Genomic DNA, 23,037 nt, shown 5'->3' with positions numbered 1-23,037 from the left:
GACAGGGAGAAAACTCTTTCCATTTTCTTTTTTTGCACCGTTCTTTTGCTCTTCATCCTCCGAAAAGTTGTGTAACATCATGAGGCACCACAGCAGTCCGCTGGTAGAAAGTGTCACAGAAGAGAATCAGGTTGATCACACATTCCGAGAAAAATGAGAAGAAAATGTGATGAAAATTCAGTGGCTCTCTGTCTTTTAAAATAATTACTTGTTTCCTGAACTTGATTACTTCTCTGTGGCGGAAATTATATGAGACAGCATATATTAGAAGAAAAATGAAGAAAAAAATGAGTCAGTGATTCAAAGAGAGAAAAATAGCGAAAAAAATAAATAAAAATTGAACGACTCAATCGCAATCTTGGAAAATCTCCTACCGTACCCCTGTTCGTTTCGAGACTTCAGTAACTTTTTTGTGTTTGCGCCTTCAAACCGTAATAAAACCGTAATAAGAGGAAATTAAATTTGAAAAAAACAAAAGAACCAGTCTGAAAATAGCAGGGTTGCAATCCGGGCCGAAACGGGCCGGCGCGGGCCGGCGATTTTCTCCCCTCTAAATTGAGATTTTCAAGTCAAAATTTATATGAAACTGTAGAACTCGATGAGATCTACAGAATGGTAGTTAGAATATCTGAATTCCATGTCTATAATTCCCGTAAAACGTCGAAAAGTGGACGGGCCGGGGATTTCGGCCCGTGTGAGCTCGGCCCGTCCACTTTTCGAAATGAAGAGCGTAGTTCGAAACTCTCCGGAGAACTTTTCTTTTTCAGCCAACCACACTTCCAGATGTGCTCAGCTTCAGCTCTAAATTGATGAGTTATATTATAGTGACCGACAACTCAATGTCATATCATGTCCAAGTCCTAAAACCATCCATATCAAAACTGTAACAACCTTTTCTCCTTAATATTTTAAATGGACCCTCCTAAAAATTAATCCGTTGACTCTTTTCTACAAAAATAAATTGTTTTTGGGAAAGCGTTTCTTCAGAATGATAAAAAAAAGATCAGTTTGCTTTTAAGAAATGTTGAAAACCGAAACAAAAATCTGTGAAAACCTTGGAAAACGGAATTTTGTGGGAATATTTTTTCCGGAAAAGAACCATACAGGAACCACATAGGATTGCTAAACCACATATATTAATGTTTTGAAAATCATTTGAATCATCTTGAATTCCTAAACATTTTGATGAAAATGCGGAAATTTTGCTTCAGGCCTTTCACATCAAATAGTTAAAAAATCAAATCTAAATTAGCAGTTCGAATTTCTTCTTATCTTGATAGTGGTTACTGTATTCTCCCTTTCCATTTTTGGAACACAGTCTCTCGGTCAAAACGAAGAAGATGAATATCAGTAAGCATCAAATAAAATTATCTTTATTGTAAATTAAGGAACATAATTTCGTCCAATACTAGGATGATTTTGATGGAAAAGGCAAAATTCAGTCAACATTCTAATAGGATGCCCCCATCAACTTTGGCTATTAAACTCATTTCCTGTTAGAGATATCAAAAACTGGTCAACTGACAAACTACTAGTGATATTATGATAAATATTTTGTTTGTTACTCATTTTTTGATATCTTTCACAGAAATAGAGATAAATTAGCTCAAAGTTGAAAGTTAGGGAAGCATTCTATTACAGTGTTTACAGTAGGTAGATGTTCACTGAATATTAGAATACCGAATTTCAAAAACTATAAAAACAAGATTGGAGCATACTCCACTTTTTTGAGTTATCTGCCAAACCAAAGCCAAAAATCGAAAACCCCGACCGGCCTCTTGTCCTGGAACCAAAACCCTGGCCTTCTTCTCCCGAACGTAAACTTTGGTTTTTCTCTGAAATTCACTTATCTATCGGTGTGTCTTATCTTCTCCGCATATCACTATCGCCATCTTATAAAAACAGAGACATTTCGAATTTCAAGAAAAAAAAACAACCAACAAAGCGGCATTGCTACGGGAACCAAATTGAAAACAGTAGACGGAATAAACATGGAGAATGATGGCAAAAATTTGATAAAGAATAATGGAGAGCCGGAGAAAGAGTGAGTTTTTATAGGGCTTTCAAAATTCGCTGAACTTTGAAACAACTATTTTACAGTGGAGGAAAAGTTTTAACTGCGAGTAAAAGATCAGGACGGAAGAATAAAACAGCAACAATTGAAGAGAAAGAAAAAACAAAAGAGAATGAGCTTCCTCCTGCTCTCCTTCCAAAGTTCCCATCTCACAAATCATTGAGACGTCGTTCATCGGGAGAAGCTATCGAAGTGACTCCAATGTATCCGTCGGATCAGTATATTAATGAAAACGATGAAAATGAAATGACAAGAGAACTGGAGAGAGAAAAAGCTGAAAATCACTGGGAAGAGGGATTGTTGTTGATTGATGAGTTACAGTTGAAAGAAGAAGAAATGGAACAGCAACAGAAGGAAATGCAGGAGAATGCTCATGCCTCACCATCTGATCAGAATTCCTTAGAAGCTAATCAGAAGAAAATGAAACAAGAAAAAGTGGAAAAAGGTGAAAAGCCAGTAGAGAAGAAGGTGGATAAGGCTAGTGCAAGGGATAAGAAAAGTGGGCGGAGCGAAGATCGAAAGAAGAGTAAAAAGGATGTTGCATCATCGGATGAGAAGAAATCAAACGAAGATAAAAATAAAGGAGTTGGGTTGAGAAAGAAGGCGTCAGCAGAGGATGCAAATTCTGATGAGTTTCGAAAAAGTGGAAGAAAGTCAAAGAGGTTGAAAAAGTCGGTTTTCAAACCTCCCGTGCAGGTACTACAGTAACGGTCATAATGATATTCGTATCACAGTTTAAACAAATATTTGAAAACGGGCTTACTGCAGTGAAAAATATTCGAAAATTAAAAGGTTTACTGTAGGGGAAAAATAGTCAAAAATGAACAGGGTTACTGTAGGCGAATATCATCATGACCGCAAATCTTTTCCATTTATACGGATTCTCATTGTTTTGCGTTTTTCAGAAACCAGGACAACCACCAACTCAGGGACCTACATCAATCTATCAATCTCCAATGGTCCCTGCTCCAAAAAATGAGCGATCTCTGAAATTGAATGTCGGCGAGCCAAAATCCTATGACGACAAAGGGAAAAAACTAGCGGCATATCCTAAAAAAGATGGGCAAAAAGGAACTGCAATACCTGCAAAATCACCACTTCCTGGAACTCCTGGAACTGAGATTCAAAAGAATCCACAACTTCCACCAACTCCTCATCAACTTCAGCAACAACAACAGCTTCAGTTGATGCAGAAAAAGCGGAGAATCGGATTTTTGAAAAATGTGTATCAGAAAACCAAATTCTGGGGACGAAAGGCGGATTGTGTTGCTGATCCGTGAGTTTATAATGAGCACAGAATTTCTATTGGAAAGATTTTTTTTAGATCCATGGATTTTCTTTCTAAATCCTATGTGAAACCAGACTACGATCCAAACAATCCAACAGACTTTATGCCAGAATTATCCGCCAGTAAAATACTTTCTGACGAAGATTGGGCTAAAAGAAACTCGAATATTCGTTTCTCAAAAGATGAAGTATTTATTAACATGCGTCCGTTCTGGCTAACTCGTACCATAAATGACACAACTCCAAAAGTCAGAATTCAGCTACACCGTCCATTGAAGCAGATGTATCAGGGAAATCCATCATGTATTCTTCCGAAACTCAGCCGAACCGAACCATTTTGTGATCCCAAAAAGGATTCGATAGTGGCAATGAAAGCGATTGATCAATTGATTGGAGTTGATTTGAACTATGTTACGAAAGACACGAAAGATCAAAAAGATCAGAAAGACAAAGAATAGAATCGGGTGTGTGCAAACACTTTTCATGCTACGATTATGTTTGAAACGGAAAAAATCAGTTGGGATATGAGGAAGAAGAAGGTAATTTTCTGAGGTTTTTTGAAATTTATGTAGTTTAAAACATTGCAGTCCGAGTACGAAGGAAAACAAGACACCCAGAGACGTGGAAAAAAGGAAAAAGCACAAGAGAAGGAAGAAGGAAAAGAGCAGAACAGCAAACCAAATGTTACCTTTGACATTCCGCTTCCGGTTCCTGGTGTTGAGCTGGATCTTCAAATTTACAATCGGTAAGTCTTTGGAACAAAGAAAATCTCTGAAAAAAACTTTCAGGAAGCATCGACCTCAAACAAAATATCCAAATGGAATTACTGTGGAGAACAGACGTAGATTCGCCGGGATGAGATATGGTTTAAAACCGACGAAAGAGAAAAAAGACAGAGACAAAGTTAAAGCTCGATCGCCGTCTGGAGGACCAGTGTCTGTCAATTCCACGTCTTCGAATTCTCAATCGTCGTCAGCTGAAGGGAAAAAGAATTGAAGGAGATTTAGCTGTTGTTTTTTCTGTTTCTTTTTTCATCCAAAAATGAAGTTTTATTGGTGACTGAAAGACAAATAAAGAGCACAAAATATACATACCGTAAAACCTGTAATCTTCCTAACTTTTAACTTCGAGCCAATTTTCTCGGTTCCTGTCAAAGATATGAAAAAGTGGTCAACGCATATCATTATCAGTGGTCAACGCATTTATCATTACATCAGAAGTTTGTTATCGAGTCACAAATTTTCGATACGTTTGACAGGAATTGAGATAATTGAGCTCAAACTTGATAGGGTAGTGACCCTTCTATCAAAAATTGTACGTTATCATATATTTCATGAGTGATTTAGTTGTAATTGAATTTTTTTTTCTCCAATTTCCATTCTGATAATATGCTTGTAACCAAAATAGTTCCACAAATTAACACTGACCGCTTACCGTAAAACATATAACAGAAGGGATCCACACTTCCAAGTAAACTTTTCTTGGCCCATAAGAAAGATATTAAAAATCTGTTAACTGATAAAATGTTTTTGATATTAAAATAGGCAATTAGTCCGTTAACAACTTTTTGAAATTTTTCACAGACACCGAGATAAATTTGCTCAAAATTACAGTTTCGATTAAATGTTGTAACGGTGTCTCCCTTTGTTGGATTTGTACAAAAATTTTGTCAACAACTAAACTGAAGCTCTTGTTCTGTGCAACATACTTCACAATTTTCAGAAAAGGCGAAAACTTCCAGACTACTTTTGTAAGATTTCAATGTTGACTTTTTTTCAAAGTTGATTTCAAAGTTGAAAAATATTTCACTGAAAGGAGATATTTTGTCCGGTGTGTGAGCATTTATTTCAGGTAGTACCTATCGAGAATTAATGAAGATTATAATGTACTACATGTCAAGATGTTGAGGCAAAGTTTTTCTTATCCCGAACAGAAATCAATTGCATTTAGGACGAAATGTTTGGAGCTGGATAATAGTATAATTTTGAAGATGAGCGAAGGGAGAGGTTTTGAATTAAAGAAATGGATTAGAGCTTGAGTTTTGAATGTCATGGATAGGAGTATCAAAATGGATGTTTGGAATTATAATGCGTTTTGAATAAGATCTATACTGATTTGTGATACAGGATATTTATGATTTTTCTCAAAAGGTTTGGTTTTTTAATACATTTCAAGCTCGGTGGCTGACTGACGGCTGACCGATGGCTGATTAGCGGCTGGCCATAAGCATACTTTCACTCAAAAATAACTTTTCGGATATCTCTTCTAAAATAGACGTGCTTAAGTTTTCAAAGATTTTTTTAGGTCAACATATTTTTCTTTTTATCATGCCATGTTTTCCAAAACCATATACGTCTTGCTGAGTTGTCGTTTCTAATGACTGAAGGTTCCAGTAAAATCTATTCCCATATTATAGACTTTCTGTGGACTGACGATAAAAATATCGAGATAAAAATGGCGTAAGTTTTTGGACCCTCTAAACTTTTTCAAAACCAGAATCTCACTTTTCTAGAATAAAACCTCATGCGGCCAAAAAGTCACCAAATACGAAAACAAACAACAATAAACGGAGAGAAGCAGAGAGTCGAACCGAGGAGAAAACGGCAATTCACGGACCAAAGCTGAAAACGACTCAATTGAAGAAAACAGCGAGTAAATCATCGGCTTCTGCTGACAGAAAAGGATCAACGACGGATTTGGCTGTGAAAAAAAGCAAGTCAAATGTCAATACGGCTTATGAGAAGACAATAACCGAAGACAAGGAGAAGAAGAAGAAGGAGAAGTGGTCGGGAGAAGAAGCAGCGGGCAAATTTGCAAAGACTTTGGATACCGTGAATATGAAGGAGGAATATGAGGAAATACAGAAGACGACGGTTCAAGCGGAAAGATGCAAAATATGGCAAGCGCATTCATCTCGTAATCGGAATCCCAATTATAAGTGTTATGATGATAATCGAGTGATTGTGCAACTGTGCAAGAGTGATTATATCAATGGAAGCAAAATTAACGTTCCGAATGTAAGTGCTTTAGAATTCTAGATGCCTGTTTCTTTAATATGATTTTCCAGTTTGCTCCATTGGTCTACCTCCTTCAACTTCCCAAAGTCGAAACCCCAGAAGCCGTGGAGGAATTCTGGAGAGTCGTTTTCCAGGAACAATGTCAATCGGTTCATATCATTGCTCGGCCGGAAGAACTCCAAAATCCAGGAATCGAACAATTGTTCGCTCAGAAATCTGGTGCCTATCTCTACGCCAATCAATTCTTTATCAACACACGAAAAGTGGAGAAAAAGGACAACTCAAAAGCAGATCAGTTTGTCGTCGAGCTTCTTCCAGAAGGGTGTTCCAATTCTGTAATGTGCAGTGTTTATTTGCATACCTATTGGAAACAGTTCGCTGGACCTGATCGATTTGCGGCTCAGTATCGAGCTGCTCAGCAGATTGCCAAAAATGAGAACGGAAATTCTCCAATTATCATCGCTTCTGTGAATGGAGCTGGACGGAATGCAGCACTTCTTTCGTTTGCAGTTGTTGTAGATCAATTGTCGAAAGGAAAAGAGCCCAAGGTGAGATAATCTGATTTATTGTTTCGAAATTCTAAAATTTTCAGATAAGTGAGATTGTCCGCACCGTCCGAGAGCAACGTCCTCAATCCGTTGATTCGTTTCCACAATATGTTTCGTTGTATCTGGCAACCAATTGGCTCATAAAAACTAAAGCATCAAGTGGATCGAATACGGATGAGATGATTTCAAGAATCAAAAAGTTCAATGAAAAGGCGACGCATGATATGCCCAGTTCGACTATGAAACAACCAACTGAAGGTTTGCGAAAATTTCTGATTTCATCGAAAAACCCATACTTGTAAAATTCCGGGCCGGCCCACCAAAGCCCGGGACCGGCCCGGAAGGCCCGGTGTCAAAAATTCTGTATTTTTGAGCCAAATTTTGAGCTCTCAATATAATTTTTTCCATTTTTTTTCGTATTTCGGATTGTTTGTCTTGCGAATGATGGGTAAACGGATCCGTTCGCGAATCAGACAAAAGTTTAAGTTCGCGAACGGATCCGTTTGTTTATCATTCGCAATCGGATCGGATACGGAGTTCGCAAACGGACAGAATATGGAGAAGTAAGAAATAATGTGCTGTGGTTTTCTGAAAACGGGTCGCGTGCGGTCCGTATACGGTTCCTATTTCAACCGCGCGCGAACGCTGAGCGTCCGTAACGGATTGTTCGCGAATCACCTGTGTGATCAAAAAAGATTGGAAAACTCGAAAAAAATTTTTTTGGTCGAAAAAAATCACATAAAGGTCCCCCCTTATGTGTTTTTTGAAAATTTCGAAACTAGTGAAATGACGGGCCCGCCGGGCCGGGCCGGGCCCACGAAGTTCCGGAAAAAGCCCGGCCCGTTACAAGTATGGAAAAACCCTTTAATTTTCAGAATGCGTTTGAATTCCTGACTTCTCTTCATTTTCCTCGAATTGTCTCGATTTCTTTAAAACTCTTTTCTATGCGAAATAAATATTCTCCATTTTATTCTATTTTTTAACTATGTTCCGGATTGCGAGATAATTTTTTAATCCCAGATTTTAAGAAAATATGTCAATCTGGTGACTATCTTTGTTACAATTTTCCGTTTTCAAGATTCCATATTCTGGATTCCGAGTTCCATAGTTCGAATTTCCGAGTTCCATAGTTCGAATTCAGGATTCAGGATTCAGTATTCAGGATTCAGGATTCAGGATTCAGGATTCAGGATTCAGGATTCAGGATTCAGGATTCAGGATTCAGGATTCAGGATTCAGGATTCAGGATTCAGGATTCAGGATTCAGGATTCAGGATTCAGGATTCAGGATTCAGGATTCAGGATTCCGTTTCTACAAGGGAACCTTTTAAGTTGTCCGGCTGATTCGCATAAACCAACCATAGAGAATGAAAAAACATGTTTGAAAACCTATAAATCCGTTTTCAAAATCTTTTAAGAGACCTCGAAACTGCTGAAATTTCATTTTTAGTACCAAAAATCACTTTTTCAGTGTAAAATTGACCAAGTTCACTCTCTCTCTCCTCTCTCCTCTCTCCATTCCTAGGAGATTTTAGGACTTGAAACTTTTTGTGTTATACTCAAAACTATGTGAAATTTCATTTTTTTAAAATTTTTCTTAAGAAAATGTTCAAACTTGGAAACTTGGGTTCATCCAAAGTGTAGGCGAGTTTTGAAACTTCCCAAAACTTTTCGGGAAATTTTTTTGAGAAAAATGTAAAAATATGAAATTTCGCATAGTTTAAAGTATAACACAAAAAGTTTCAAGTCCTGAAACCTCCTAGGAATGGAGAAAATCAAATTTGAATATGGTCAATTTAACACTGAAAAAGTGATTTTTTGGTACTAGAAATGAAATTTCAGCAGTTTCGAGGTCTTTTACCAGGGAATGGTGTGAATCGGGTATGGAGTTACGGCACATGGCCTATATCATTGAAAAGCTGATAAAAAGTTATGGACGACGATGCAATCAGAATTTGCTATAGAGACACCTGATCAGAGGAAATTAGGTCTAAAGCTCTAAACAGTGTACTATTTTCCCTCAATTTCAAATAAAAATATGAATTTATGTGTTTGCATTGTCGTCCACAACTTTTTCTCAGCTTTTCAATGATATAGGTCATAAGCCGTAACTACATATTCCGTTCACGCCATTCTCTGGTTAGGCAGATTTTGAAAACGGATTTATAGGTTTTCAAACATGTTCTTTCATTCTCTATGGTTCGTTTATGCGAATCAGCCGGACAACTTAAAAGGTTCCCTTGTAAGAGTCCTGGACGTTTTTTTTTCTGTTTTCGTACTATAAATATCGTTTCCCAAAAATCCAGAACATTTCAGGAGACGTACTTGATTCCCAAGATTCGTTGATTCTTATCTTCTGATTCCCACCCAATTATTTATTGCCTTCTTTTTCTGACATTCAGTCTCTATAGTGCTAATAGATGTCAATCTGACTGGATTAGTCTGTCCACCAGATGACAGTAATCTTCGAGCAGCTGACGACGCATCCCGCCAATCGAAGAGGGAAGGGAGAGACAGTACAGGGAAGACAAGAAGAGAGCAGAAGGCGTTGTTGCATGCAGATGCAGATAGGATGTGTCAACGTTCCTTTTATTTGTTTTCTGCCATTTCTTCTGATTTTCGATTGCTTCTGATTTCTTTATTGATTATTTGTATTTTTTCAGTATGATCTTGACGATTCTTCTCCTGACTATTCTTTCTGCACTCGAACTTATATGCTACTCATCGCTGGATTTTATTCTGGTTGGTTTTCATAAAATGGTTTTATTTATTAAGAATCAGAGCTGTGGAAGAGAAAATCTAGTGGCTGCGCCCATGGCCGAACTACCGTAGTTAATGAATTTTTACTTTCGTCAGTTTTCGAGGAATTTTTAGATTTAGAAAATGTTCGAGAAAAATTATCCGAAAATTTTAGGCTACGGTAGTTGTCATTGTATGACCTTCGGCAACATCTCCAATTTCTTAATACCAGAATAATACTTTCAGAAAAAGTTTGCTGAAAAGGTCGCTGAGCTCCGGGGAGAGGGATCGATCGTGTGGATCAATAAGGAAGAGTACGAAGAGACAAAGATGGCTAGGGAGATGGAAAATAAGAAGAAGAAGGAGTCCCAACCTGAACCAAGGGTTCTAGCAGAAGAAACGGAGGATCTTCTGCATGAAGTCGATTTTCTGAAGAGATCTCTGAAATGTGCCGAAGACGTTGCAGAGAGTCTCAAAAAGACGATTCTCAGTCAGCGTGCTGAAATTGAGAAGCATAGGAGAGAAACTGAAGAAGTCCGAAACAAATTCGAGCAATCAGAGAAAGATCTTCAGGATGAGCTTCAGGATATCGTCAACGATTTAATCGCTCAGGAGAAGAAAAGAAGACAAGAATACAAGGATGCTAGAGATGAGGAAGCGTTTGATAGACTGGAGGCATCTCCGATGAGTTTGGATGTGAAATCATCGACGCCGAAGATTCTAAACTCCGAAACATTGTTTAAATATTGATATCATCTTCCCATTTCCCCTCTAATCCCTTCTCCGTCCCCCAACTGTAATCACTTCACATATTTTCACTATCGGCAAAACTTGAAGTTCCCTTCCGATCTCTACTTGTTTTGATCTCTCAAACATTTTTTTGTTTTCTGATTTTCTAATAAATTTAATTTGATTCATTTTGAAGAAAAAACAATAAAAAAGACTGGGGAATCGATGGAAACCTGTAACGTTACCTATAGAAGAACGATTATGTCAAAAGCAAAAGTAAATAAATATAAAACATGAGATGAATAAAATATGAACAAAAGTTAGGAAGGCTGTTCAATCAAAGATCAATCGTCTCGCTGGATGGGAGCCGTCTTCTTCTAATCGGCGTGTTCTCTTCGCGGGTTTTTTATTCGGAAGTGGAAGTTCTTCATCCAGACAACAGTACGGCTGTGCTCGGAAGTATTCCATTTGCAGAGATTGAGTGCATGTCAATCGTTTGACCGGATCGAATACCCACATTCCCTGGAAACAAGAAAAAGCGTTTCGATTGCTGATAACGTTGAAATCATACCGTCATCAAATCAATCAGGTCTTGGGGTGCAGCAGAGAAGATGAAGTTGAGTCCAGGCGTTTCGCTTTGCGGTCTGAAAATTTATAAAGTCAGTCAAAAGCCTAATGTAAAAGCAACACCCACTTGATGTTAACGTAGCTATTCATAGCTTTCATTGTCGGCCATGATTCATCAGTTGGACATCCGAGAACATTGAAAATCTTGACGAGCTGATCTATATCACTGTCTCCCGGAAAGATAGGATTCTGAAATTTTTAATTTTCTATTGAACAGTTAATGCGAGATAAACTGACTCTCAGCAAAAGTTCGGCAATGATACATCCAATCGACCAGATATCAATTCCAACTCCATAGGAACGGGCACCGAATAGAAGCTCTGGAGCTCGATACCATCTGGTGACAACCTGAAAACTATCCTCATTCAGAATCAATGTTCAGATTCTCGCTCTCTCACCTGGTGAGTATAATTTCTGTTAGGAGATCCGAAGAATCGAGCAAGGCCAAAATCAGTGACCTTCACTCGTCCCATGTTGTTTAGCAGCAAGTTATTAGGTTTCAAATCCTGCAAATAATTGTATTAAGCCTCTCGCTCCCTCAATTTTTATTGCTGTAAACCGTTATGCTTTCCGCATATATGAGTTTTCTCCGATTACTTTCCCTTTCACTTTCACCTCCACCTTCATTTTTTCACCCGCTACTAACCCTGTGAAGAATCCAATGTGTATGCAAAAATTCCATGCCTAAAAGCATTTGCATTGTGATATTCTTAATGTGAGAAGGAGACAAAATGATCGATTGATCTTTGACAACGTGTTCGAGATCTGTATCCATAAAATCAAATACCAACTGAATGCTTGTTCGGTGACCAATCACATCTCGCAGCTGAAAATCAAAGATTGGGTCCTTTCCAACTTTGAAACCTACCGTAATTATATTATCATGGTGAATCTCTTTGAGCAACTTGATCTCTCTGATAGCTGTTCGATTGATTCCGTCTTTTGCTTCTTCTCGGGATCCTAATTTGATCTGAAGAAGATTCAATTCTGCTCTTGCTGTGTTGTTTTTAAGATAATTACTTTCTTGATAGCCACAACTTCACCAGTCTCCAAATCTTTCGCCATGTAGACGTTGGCGAATTGTCCTTCTCCAAGATGCCGTATAGTTTCATAGCGTTTGCTCATTTTTGTGAACTGTAATCAATTTTCTAGAAACTGGGATAAACTTGAAAAAGAAGTTCAGTAACGCAAGGTTATCAGCTGGAAGATGTCTAACTGTTTTTTTTCGATTTTTTCAACCGTTCTTTTTTCCTCCATGAGAATCTCTTGGATTCAGAAACTGCGCCCTGTTGAAAATTTGAGAAACGGAGTGAAGTCAGCAGACCCTTCACCGAGAAACAACTGAGGACACGGAGACGCACAGAAAAAGAAATGCATCAGAGAGTAGGGAGACACGGAATGGGAGGGGAAGCTTCGTTTTTGTTTAGTGTTGCTCTCGTCTCATGACGCTGTTTTGATGTCTCGTTTTATGGCAGAAAACAACGAAGCAAGCAAAAGAAACTAACTTGTTTTTTTTCCAGACTTCTCATAGACCACTTTCTTTTTGTGTCCCTGTGAACCCTATCACATGATATCACAGAAGATGTTAGCTGAAATGTTTCAACCAATGCATGTTTACTGATGGTTTTTATTTTATTCCCTTTGTTCCATTCAGCTGTAAGATTCTACACCTTATCAGTGGCAACCTGGTTGGCAGTCTTACATGCGTTGATCACGTGAAGCGGCCTGTAGTCAAGCGAGATTCAGTCGAAACATCTATTTTCTCTCAATGATTATATTGCATCAGAAATCATGAAGCTATTGCAAGCCACTTTCATTGCACTATGCATTTATGTTTCTCTTATCAGTCAAAGATAGAACACAAGAGTCAACGGTGTTCGTTTTCCCCCGTAAGACTGAATTTCTCTTTTTTTTAAATAAAAGAAGATGAGCTCTGTATTCCTAGAGATTAACCAGATAGGAAGAAGTGATTTCATCTACTCTAATCGTTCTTGCGTCATGCTTGATTACTTTTTTCTGTTCTTCTTCATCTTATCTCCCTTCTCTTTATGGTCCCTTCTATCTGATCTTTATTCAAATGATGGCAACTCTTCTCTCTTTCTATCTCCCTCTCTTCTCATATCTTTAGTGTGCACAGCATAGAGAACGTCTATCGCAAAACGGGACACAATACAAAGGAGAACAGCGCAGCAAACAGAATAGAGTAGAGTAGTACCTTTAGAGTAGTACCTTTTCCAACCGTGAGGCTCTCCTTCCTAACTATATTCCAATCCGCGTGGCCCTCTTACTCTCCGCGGCCTGCTTCTATCGATTCCCAATGGTGTCTGCGTTATGTATGTGTGTATGTGTGCGCGTGATCTCGTCTTCTCCCCTTCTCCTTCTTCTTGAACTCTCCCAGTGGCTCTTGAACTAAATGCTCTCATTTCAGGTAGAAACACATCCGAACTTCTTCAACTGCCAATCAACAAACTGGCAGAAGAAGGAACCATCTTCTGAGTCTCCCTGAAGTTTAAACATGTCTGAAAGTCTCCATCGCCTTATGGAACTTGCGCAGGCTGAAACTGATAGGATGGTAAGTAGACTAGTCTAAAAGAGCTGACTGACTTTGAGTGTTTTCAGAAAATCGGAGAGCTCGAGGATCAGCTCGTGACATGTCAAGTTGAAAAAAGGGATCTTCAATCGAAGTTCGAAAAAGAGCAAGAAGAGAATAAGGCACTTCATTTGACTTTGGCCCTTCGTACTGATTGTGAGCATGAGTTGGAACGCGTTCGCAGTGAGACCCATCCCGGTGTTGAAGAGCTCGAAGTGAAACTGGCGGCTGCGGAGGCTGAGATTTTGTTGATGGAATCAACTAACAAGGAACTGTTGGCTTCATTGAACACCACTCGAGGACAGCTTGGAAAAATGCTTCGTGAGAGAAACGAGAAGATCAAAGAGGTCGAGCAACTGGAAGAGGCTTTGGAAAAGATGGAAAATCGCCAGAAGAGAAGCTGGAGTGACGATTTGCACTGTGATTTTGAGCTCAACACGTATTCGACGAATATGAAACTGATGCTTGAAGAACTCAATGATCAGACTTCCAAATGGGAAAAGGAGAAGGTCATGTTGAAAAAGCATTACGAGGAGACTGAGAAGAAACTCACAAAAGAGAATGCAAAGCTGAAGGCTCAGAAGGAAGATATCGTGAATCATTCGAGAAACTCTGAGAAGATGTATCAAGAAAGATTGGACCAAGTTTTTGTTGAATTGGCGATGCTTCAAGATGGAAAGAAATCAGCAGGAAGCAAAGAAGACCTCCGCACACAGAGTAATCAGGAAGTGAACCGAAAACTCCAAACAGCCTTAGAAGCCATCGATGAGATGGAGGATGAAAATGTGACGCTTCGCGAGAAATTGGATGAGGCAACTGCGAGAATTTCTCACTTGGATGCAGAAATAAGCGTCCTAAGACCAAAGCTTGCAGGGAGAGAGACTCTATTGGAAGATGCTCGAAAAAACGCTGAGCATATGGCCCTCTTGGTCAAAGATGTGATAGCACTTCAAGATGAGCGTAGCACTCTGAAACATGAGCTTTCTGAGATAATGGAGAAGCAAACCCAACAAACCATCACATTCTCGAATGAAAAAGCCAAATTTTGTCATGACATGGAGCGAATGGAAGAGCATTGGAGCAACGAAGTAGGCAAACTTAAGGAGCAGAATGAGGTTATGGAAAGAATGCTATTTGCTGCCACGAAAGATTCGATGGATAAGAAGGAACTGTTTGAAGAGGAAATCAAGGAGCATAACCAGAAAATCGAGGAACTCGAATGCCTACTGAAGGTTCAAGCAACGATGTCCGACAGAAAAAGTGAACAATTTAAAGGCGAAATCGCCGAGCTGAAAGATCAACTCGAGCAGGCCAAGACTGTTCAGGAAACTGCTGTGAGACAATGGGATGATGAGTGTGCCGATTTGGAAGATGAAATTAACACTCTTCTGGAGAAAAGAAGTACGGAAACGAAGAAAATGAGAACGATGACAAGAAAGAACGTTTGGCTAATCAAATCTATCAGAAAACTCGCCGAACAAAGACGAGCTGAAATCGATTCAAAGCAAGTTGAGATCCAGAAATTGACAAAGCTTTGTGAACTACAAAGATTGGAGAACAACGAATGCCTCAGCAATTTGAAGGAAGAAATGAATGCGTGGAAGGAAGATAGTGCAGTCAGGCAGGAGTTGGAAGTTGAGGTTGCGGACCTTAAGAATCATAATACCGCATTAGAGAACAGAGTAGTGAGAATGCTTGCCCGTTCCAAAAGCGAACGAGAAGATTATTTGAGGAATATGGAAATACTCAGATCGGATTCTGACTTTGATCTCAGCCGGGCTGAAGCAAATTTAAATACCGCCAAGAAGGAAAAAGAAGAACTTTCCATGCAGATTCAAACCCTGAAAGAAGTTATTGAAGAGAAGGAACGTACTTTGGCAGTACAGAAGGTTGAATCAAGCAAATTGCTGGAAGCCACTCTCAAATCGCTGACCACCGAGATGGATAATATTCGTACGGTGATGAACATGGAGAAGGATCGAATTTTGGATGAGAAAGCTTTGCTTACTAATCATTTGGCGGCAAAGAATGAGATTATTCAGGTGAGATTATTAAGACCAGTCTACTCTAATCTATCTGTTTTTAGACTCACGAAATCGATAGAAAAACATTAATTGAAGCCATCGCGAAGATCTCGCAGATGGAAAAGGAGGCCCAGTCGTCGTACGAACAGCATGAGTACGAATGTTCTATGTGGCGCGCGGAAGTCCGTCAGTTGAAAACGGACAATAAGATGCTAAAGGAAAATATGGGAGTGGAGGTGCTGGAGGATCAATCTTCGGACGATTCGAGCTGCTCGGATGACTCGGATTGCTCTGATGAATCTGATTCGGAGGAGGATGGCTATGATATGCCTAAACCAGAAGAGGTTGAGAAGAAAGTTTCGAATGAATGGGAAATGGTCCATGAAGATGAAGATGAATGTAAATAAAGTGTAATCGACAATTGTAAATAACCATAGTTGTACATAAACCTACTTTTGATCTACTGATAACAAAAATATTCAATCCAATTTTTTTGTTACAAAACCTTTTTGTACAGTTGTAAATTCACCTTGTACTAATTTGAAATTGAACCATCGCTTTCTATTGTAACCAACTTTTTCTAGATATTCTCTGATTCATAAACTTTATTCACTATCCAGCATACTGCACAAAACTCGTATGATCAGGGGCTTATGAGACTAAATAAAACGATGATCGGAATGGAACCATTGAAATATTGAACAAAATATCAAGAAGTCCTTACAAGAAACGTTTATTTCATCACCCAAAGCTGTTGAAACAGAAGCCGCGGTGTAGGGGATAAAACCTAATTATTGTAGTGAGAAAACTTGATTTTGGATTCGTGGGCCTCGGGAAGAAGTTTCCATTTTCTATTATACAGAATTAGTCAGAGATGAACACTAGTGCCAGCAAAAAATAAATAACCGGAAAGAATACAATAACAAAGAAAAATATGAGAGGGAGCTTGATCCAAGCCTGAACAATAAATAGGGTTGGACGACCGAAACTTTATGAAAATGGTAGTGGGTGACATGTGAAGAGAAGTTATTTGTACATTCCTCTATTGCTTCATTTGATCGTTAGTCGTTGATGTTTTCTGTGTGGAACGATCCTTGGATGGAGCACGAATCCCATGAAGTCCTCCAGCAGAAGGCATTCTGTAATTGTTGGAATATATATTCCATCCTTGCTTCCATATCTTCTACCTCGAAATATACAGTATCCCGCTGTACCATTTTACTTTCTATTTCCAGTAGATTAGTGCAAATAACGCGAGCATTGTGTACCTACCCTAGCCACTCTATCTCACTTTTCTCTTTCCCTTCTTCCTACCTTTGTTTTTGTAACCTTGGACTATTACATCAGCCTCGATGCCCCACCCACAGCATACTGTTTAACGGGGTCCTCATGCTAGAGTCTTTGCGAATATAGAGAGTCTAGAGAAACCGCAGGGTGCGTTGTCTCTTCCCTTTCTGCTGCTCCGCCTCGTTTCATCTTGTGCATATTCTCGCAGAGTGCCCCCACCTCTCCACAGCAGTCTCTCTGCGCTACTAATCGTCATTGCATATCTGACTATCGACTTGCTTTGAATTGATTTTTGCTAGTGTTTCGCATCGCTTCTGCTGTATTGAATAATTTCTCTTCATTCTATCGTTTGACGACTTGCAGACTGAATCACATGATCACTTCACTATTTCAGGTTGACTTCAAGGCTTGGTTCGATTAAAAATGTCTTCCGAATCGATCGATTTTTCGATGGTATCTCGCCTCCTCCAGGAAATTCAAAAGTTGAAAGATGTGGGTTATTCTATCTACCTCAATTATTGAAATCTCGTATATATCAATTCTATTCCATTTTTGAAGACGGTGAATGCATCTTTAACAAAATTCGACTTTTTTCCAGGAAGCGAAAGACAGTACTGAAGCTCTAAACACTCAGAATTCTAAGCTCCTCAAGGAAAATGAAAAATTGAAGGAGGTAAGACCAATTGTAATAAGCCTGACATAACGAGCTATTTATTTGCAGGAAAAGAATATTCAAGAGGAGCTCGCAAAAAAATTCAAGATATACGCCACTTTGCTTGAGAGCATGCTCGACAATGCACGGGAGGAACAGAACACCGAATCTTCTCAAGTGAACGATCCCACACTGGAAGAGATGCGAGAAACAGTGAACCGCCTCCAACGTGAAAAAGACGATCTCAATGATATGATGGACGAGTTCAAGGCGATGTGGAAGAAGGATTCGAAAGATTTCCTAGAGACACTGAAGATTGTGAGGAAGGAAGAGGCAGACATGAAGGCGAAATTTGATCGACAAGAACAGCGTCATATCAGGGACCAAGGCTTGATCCATGAAGCCTATGGAAAGATGCAATTGGTAGAGAACGCTCGTAGGATTACGTTGGATGCAAATGTTCATATGGAACAAGAGCTAAGAAGGAATGTTGCAGAAGTAGACGTATGCAAGAAACAGATTGAGGAACTTTCCAAAGAGAAGGCTGCATTGGATTCCAAACTGAAACAACAAGAATCTTGGATGCAGACACAATCTGCTGAGCTTTCTACAGCTCTTGCTGAAATGTTCAAAAGTAGGGAGATAGCAGCTCGTCAAATTAAGGATTTAAAGGAGAACTATCAGCTGTTACAAAATTCTCACGCACAAGAATTGGCAGCAGTCAAGAAGCAAAAAGAAGAGGACAAAGAGTATTTTGAGAATGAAAAAGCTTATTTGTCCGACAGGATGAATAAAGCCATCTATGAAGTAGAGGTACTTCAGAATAAGGCAACCTGGCTCGAGGCATCACTAAAAACGACCACAGAAAACAGCGCAGAGGCGACACGAAAGTTCTTGGCCATCGAAAAAGATTTGAACGAACAGCTGAAGGAAATCGAAGAAAGGTTGGAGAAAAAATCGAGAGAATATGAAGAAGCTTGCGATGATGTTAAAAGATCCAAATCAGTTATTAGCGAATGTCAAGTGAATTTTGCTTCCACGCATAATGCCTTGGCTCTGAAGCACTTGAAACTTGAAGAAAAGGAAGCTGAGATGTCGCAGATTCGTGAACAACTAGGAGCTACACTCCGAAACTGCTTAGACGAGAAGGAAAAATTGGAACAGAAGCATCAGGATACCATTGCCGCAGTCCAACAGCGTTTCGTTTACCAAATCGAAGAAATCAAGCACAACAACATGTTGGCTATCAATCAGGAGATGATCAAGGCTCAGATGGCACTGGATTCCGAAAAGAAGAAGAACGCTCTTGAGAACGACGCTAATCAAAAAAAAATGGAGAAAATGGCAGCCGAAATCGAGCGAGCACAGAGAGAGCTGAGAGCTTCGACGGCAAAAATAAATGTTCTCACCAAAGACGTTATCTCGCTCAGTAACGACAACGACCGAATTGAAACAGAATGCGCACACCTCAAGGACGACCAGGTTATCAATCGTACCAAAATCTCTTCATTGAAGACGTATATCGGAAAACTGGAGACAGCAGCTTTCGAAGCAGAGGAGAAACACCAAAGTGAGATGAATGAGCTGAGGGATGCAACCAGAAGTCTCATGGAGAACATGGGAGTTGAAGAATTGGATGAATGTAATGATAATGATTCAACTGTCGTCACCCAAGAAAAAACAGAGTCAGCAGAGTGGGAATTGGTTGACGAAGAGTGAGAATACTTTTTTTTTAATTTCGAAGTTGATTTTTTTCTTTTCCCCAATCATGTATTTTTGTTCATATTCATATCTCCCACTTTCTCTCAGGCCAGTTAGCATCCCATATGGCTTTCACCTTACTTCTGTCATACATTGTATCACCAATCCCCCCGCCCTTGTAATGTTCGTTCTATTCAATGTGCAATAAACCCATGTTTTTGTTTTCTCATACCCCTTGTTGACGCTGTACACGTAGGATGGGACTGGACGAACGGCAGACTTGCGAATGCTCGCGTTCGGACCATCATGAGAAATGCGAGCCGGAGTAGCAGTTGACTTCGGAGTTGCCAGACGATTGAAAAGATCGGCACGAGAAACTTTCTAAAGTATACGCATTTTTGGGACAGGGGTTTTTTTGAAGATTACCGATGCGGATGGTGTAGAAGCAGCAGGTGGTGGAGGAGCACTGCGATCCACAGATCTAGCACGTGTGACAACGTGTGGCACGCGAGCAGGGCGTTGCCCAGAAGATGGCTGGAAGAAATATTTCGATAAAAATTGAGAAGAAAGAAAAATTTAGGTTACCATTGCTGGTTTTTTGGCCATGGAGCTAGGAGTGCTCGGGTTGACACGTAGTGGCTGCCGAATGCGAGTTGTTGCCGTAGTCGGGACAGCAGGACGTGTAATCAATTTCTTCGGTTGTGCCTCAGATTCAGCTGTGATTGAAACAGGCGGAGCAGTAAGCTTGACAGTGTTCATTCGAAGAATAGATGAACGATTGGCTGTAGCAATCGGACGGTTCTTTGGTGTCATCTTACTAACAGACACCGGAGCTCTAGTTGCTGAAGCAGATCGACGGGGTGGCGCAACTGGAGTGGCGGCTCCTGAAGGTTTCACAGGCATCACACTGCGGCGAACAGATGTTCCAGTAGTGTTTGTACGACGAGTACGATCGCGAGATCTATCTCCACTTCCCGGCGCAGTCTCTTTTTTCAATGTCGAAACAGGTGTTTTTTGAGCAACTTTGAGTGGCATAACACTGCGACGAACCAAAGGCTTAGTCGAAGTCTCAGCGGCACGAGCCGCCATAGCTCTTGTCACGACTCCAGTGGCAGTAGCATTGATCGGTGCAGAAATGGTACGGGTGACAGAATTGTGACGAGAGCGAGGAATAGACGATTCCCGCTTGGTTGTTGAGGATGGTTCACGAGATATAGATCTCTTCGTGCTGATTGAACGAGCTCGGTTGACAGAACTCGCTGGTACACCAGATCGCCGTTTGTTCTCTTCCTCTTCGTTTCGTTTTTTCTGCTCTGATCGACGACGCTGAGAAAGACGCTCTTCTGGTTCTTTGGGAGCGAACATCGTGAGTTTTTCGAGACCCTCAATCAATTGGCTTTCACCATACACTTTAGATTGAGCTGGAATGGCTGCTTCATTCGGAACAATCTTCAGTGGCTCTCTATTGTTATGAGACGGCTGCTGCTTCACAGATGTAGTATCTTGTTGCTCGGCATTAACAGTAGTTTCGGAAGAAGCAGATGATGAAAGGAAGTTATCCATGTTGCCAGCGGGAAGTGCATCGTCGGAGTTGCGATTAACAGCTGGGAGCCGCATTTTGACTGGAGTATCACACTCTAGGTTAGCTATAAAGAGAAATTGAGGATGAAGGACTAAACTAGTATTCCTTACGGAAGTGTTTTTCGAAATAAGACGAATCGCATGGCTGATCTCTGCTTGGAGAGCTTGACAGCCTCGAGTAATCTTTCACTTTGGGTACAGCGATGCTACTGAAGAAGTTTTCATCAAACTCTTGAATAGTTTGATTCTTGCTCATTTTCTGGAAAACTACATAAAGATTAAAGTACAACAGACCAAAAAAATATGAAGTGATAGTAACGCGTTAAGAAGTATAGAATATAATTGACCAAACAGCATTTATTCACAGAAAAAGGGGATGGGAGTGGTCACTTGAATACGGAAGAGTTTGAAAAACTATAGACCAATTATAGAAAAAGATGGAGAGGCGATATCTTGTGAAAACATAATTGATAGAAAACATTATCTCGCTGCCGGCGTAGAGATGTCGAGTAGTGAGGAACTATTTCAGCTCATTCTACGATTTCTTCGAGTGGTGTACGAGACACATTCCCAGGTCCCGCTGGGGATCTCCAGACCGCCGAGGAACCACGTTTCTTCATTTTGACAGTGTCACCGAAAATTTCTTTCAGATTTGGCTGAAATATGACATTATCTTTCATCATATCTTTGTTTCTCCACAACTAACCTTCTCAATTACTCCGAAAAATTCAGCGATGTCAAACGGTGGATTTTTGACTTGACGACGAACGTTTTGCCGGACAATCACAAAATCCGCCCACGGAGGAACTTCCTTACGCGGATCGTCTTCTTGATCTGTTTCATCGTCACTGTTCAGATCATTTAGTCCGTAGTCATTCTTCGAATTTGCTTGGTACGTGCGTGGCGGAGTCATTTGATAAGCGGTTGAAGGTGGCTCCTTGCCTTGAGCTTCTAGCTTGGCCTTCTTCTCAGCTTGCTTGGCAAGTGTTGCTTGAAGTTCGGCGTCTTCTCTGGCTTGCTGCTTTCGAAGTCTCTCCTCTTCTTCTCTTTGAGCTTCTAATAACCGGGACTTCTCTTCTTCAGCTCTCTTTCGACGTGCTTCTGCTTTCTCTTCGGCAGCCTTTTTCTCTTGCTGGAGCCGCTGTTCTTCTGCTCGAGCTCTTAATTCGGCAGCTGTCTTCTCCTGTAGGAATCGTTGCTCTTCAGCTCGAACTTTTGCATCGGCTGCTTGTTTTATAAGATATTGTTCTTGTTCTGCTTTCAGCACAGCCGCCCCGTCATCCTCCGCTGTAGACTTAGAAGACGAGGGGACGGTGTGAGTTGGTTGTGAACGCTTCGCCTTCAATCTTGGCTTCGGTTGTTTGACTGGCACGATTCCTTCTGATTCCATCTGCTCTCCTTTTACTTGACGATTTGAGTTTCTCAGGGGATCACGTGACGGCTGGAGTATTATATGACATAAATAGCTAAATATACTAACTCACCGAAATTTGGACAGTTGCTTGGGCAACCGTGACTCCTTCCTTCTCAGCTCCGAACACTTCAATGCGTCCTTTCTTAGCTGGACCCCTACCCGGTGTTGCTGCGTCTGAAGTTGTTGGAAACACTTTCCTAGCGGATTGTTTCATTGCCACAGGAGTCCTTGCTTCAGGATTCACGCGGGTTCTTGTGGGTGACTTATGATGGTCCTTCATGTTTTTCTGAAAGGTCGCGACACGTTCGTCCTTCTTTTTTATTCCATCCAGTTTCTCCATTCGAATTCGATCCAACTCTTGCTTCCGTTGCAGAACCGCTGCTCGATTCTCTTCCGCTTTTCGAGCCTTCTCTCGCTTTTCTTCCAATGCTTTATTTCTAAGCTCATCCGCGTGCTTCAACTTTTGGTCAGGATTTTTTTCGGCTTCTGAAAATGGGATGGCGCGATGCGGAGTCCTTGGCGGAGCGACAACTCTACTTGGAGTAGCGATACCTTTCCCAGGTGTGGACGGGAAGATGTTGCGAGGCGTGCCATGGTTCCCGTGAGCTTCACGAGGAGGGTTTCTTCTTGGCGTCCCACTGTATGCAGCATTACGGGATAAACTGCTGGACTGCGCAACTGCTTTCCTTGTAATACTCATTTGTTCCATGCGGATTAATGTCCTCGGAATCGCGATTTCTTCGAACTCCGCATCTGTCATACCGGCA

The 23,037-nt window shown here is 40.4% G+C and overlaps 8 protein-coding genes across 8 annotated transcripts; 5 read left to right on the top strand and 3 right to left on the bottom strand.

Moving 5' to 3' along the window:
• Nucleotides 1–1,991: 1,991 nt before the first annotated feature.
• CBG03873 lies at nucleotides 1,992–4,357 on the top strand (the record flags this gene model as incomplete). The annotated part of the gene is made up of 6 exons (XM_002639256.1): nucleotides 1,992–2,044; nucleotides 2,101–2,770; nucleotides 2,980–3,350; nucleotides 3,399–3,771; nucleotides 3,949–4,106; nucleotides 4,150–4,357. The coding sequence occupies 6 exons, from the start codon at nucleotides 1,992–1,994 to the stop codon at nucleotides 4,355–4,357; spliced, it is 1,833 nt and encodes a 610-aa protein (XP_002639302.1).
• Nucleotides 4,358–5,815: 1,458 nt separating this feature from the next.
• Nucleotides 5,816–7,812, top strand: Cbr-pph-2 (the record flags this gene model as incomplete). The annotated part of the gene is made up of 5 exons (XM_002639257.1): nucleotides 5,816–5,820; nucleotides 5,874–6,378; nucleotides 6,429–6,926; nucleotides 6,971–7,184; nucleotides 7,802–7,812. The coding sequence occupies 5 exons, from the start codon at nucleotides 5,816–5,818 to the stop codon at nucleotides 7,810–7,812; spliced, it is 1,233 nt and encodes a 410-aa protein (XP_002639303.1).
• Nucleotides 7,813–9,590: 1,778 nt separating this feature from the next.
• On the top strand, nucleotides 9,591–10,415 carry CBG03875 (the record flags this gene model as incomplete). Its single annotated transcript, XM_002639258.1, has 2 exons — nucleotides 9,591–9,668; nucleotides 9,912–10,415. The coding sequence occupies 2 exons, from the start codon at nucleotides 9,591–9,593 to the stop codon at nucleotides 10,413–10,415; spliced, it is 582 nt and encodes a 193-aa protein (XP_002639304.1).
• Nucleotides 10,416–10,727: 312 nt separating this feature from the next.
• On the bottom strand, nucleotides 10,728–12,146 carry Cbr-cdk-7 (the record flags this gene model as incomplete). The annotated part of the gene is made up of 7 exons (XM_045244799.1): nucleotides 10,728–10,916; nucleotides 10,966–11,038; nucleotides 11,089–11,210; nucleotides 11,259–11,369; nucleotides 11,420–11,527; nucleotides 11,668–11,991; nucleotides 12,042–12,146. 7 exons carry the CDS (start codon nucleotides 12,144–12,146, stop codon nucleotides 10,728–10,730), a joined length of 1,032 nt encoding a protein of 343 aa, XP_045092503.1.
• Nucleotides 12,147–13,536: 1,390 nt separating this feature from the next.
• On the top strand, nucleotides 13,537–16,042 carry CBG03877 (the record flags this gene model as incomplete). Its single annotated transcript, XM_002639260.1, has 3 exons — nucleotides 13,537–13,593; nucleotides 13,641–15,653; nucleotides 15,698–16,042. 3 exons carry the CDS (start codon nucleotides 13,537–13,539, stop codon nucleotides 16,040–16,042), a joined length of 2,415 nt encoding a protein of 804 aa, XP_002639306.1.
• Nucleotides 16,043–17,345: 1,303 nt separating this feature from the next.
• On the top strand, nucleotides 17,346–19,293 carry Cbr-epg-2 (the record flags this gene model as incomplete). Its single annotated transcript, XM_002639261.1, has 3 exons — nucleotides 17,346–17,414; nucleotides 17,521–17,595; nucleotides 17,644–19,293. 3 exons carry the CDS (start codon nucleotides 17,346–17,348, stop codon nucleotides 19,291–19,293), a joined length of 1,794 nt encoding a protein of 597 aa, XP_002639307.1.
• Nucleotides 19,294–19,656: 363 nt separating this feature from the next.
• Cbr-tpxl-1 lies at nucleotides 19,657–21,112 on the bottom strand (the record flags this gene model as incomplete). Its single annotated transcript, XM_002639262.1, has 3 exons — nucleotides 19,657–19,809; nucleotides 19,861–20,921; nucleotides 20,968–21,112. The coding sequence occupies 3 exons, from the start codon at nucleotides 21,110–21,112 to the stop codon at nucleotides 19,657–19,659; spliced, it is 1,359 nt and encodes a 452-aa protein (XP_002639308.1).
• Nucleotides 21,113–21,386: 274 nt separating this feature from the next.
• Nucleotides 21,387–23,030, bottom strand: Cbr-icp-1 (the record flags this gene model as incomplete). Its single annotated transcript, XM_002639263.1, has 3 exons — nucleotides 21,387–21,512; nucleotides 21,563–22,297; nucleotides 22,341–23,030. 3 exons carry the CDS (start codon nucleotides 23,028–23,030, stop codon nucleotides 21,387–21,389), a joined length of 1,551 nt encoding a protein of 516 aa, XP_002639309.1.
• Nucleotides 23,031–23,037: the final 7 nt, after the last annotated feature.

This window comes from Caenorhabditis briggsae, assembly GCF_000004555.2.
Source record: "Caenorhabditis briggsae complete genome, chrI, whole genome shotgun sequence".
NCBI lineage: Eukaryota > Metazoa > Nematoda > Chromadorea > Rhabditida > Rhabditidae > Caenorhabditis > Caenorhabditis briggsae.
This window is presented reverse-complemented; position numbering and strand designations above follow the sequence as displayed.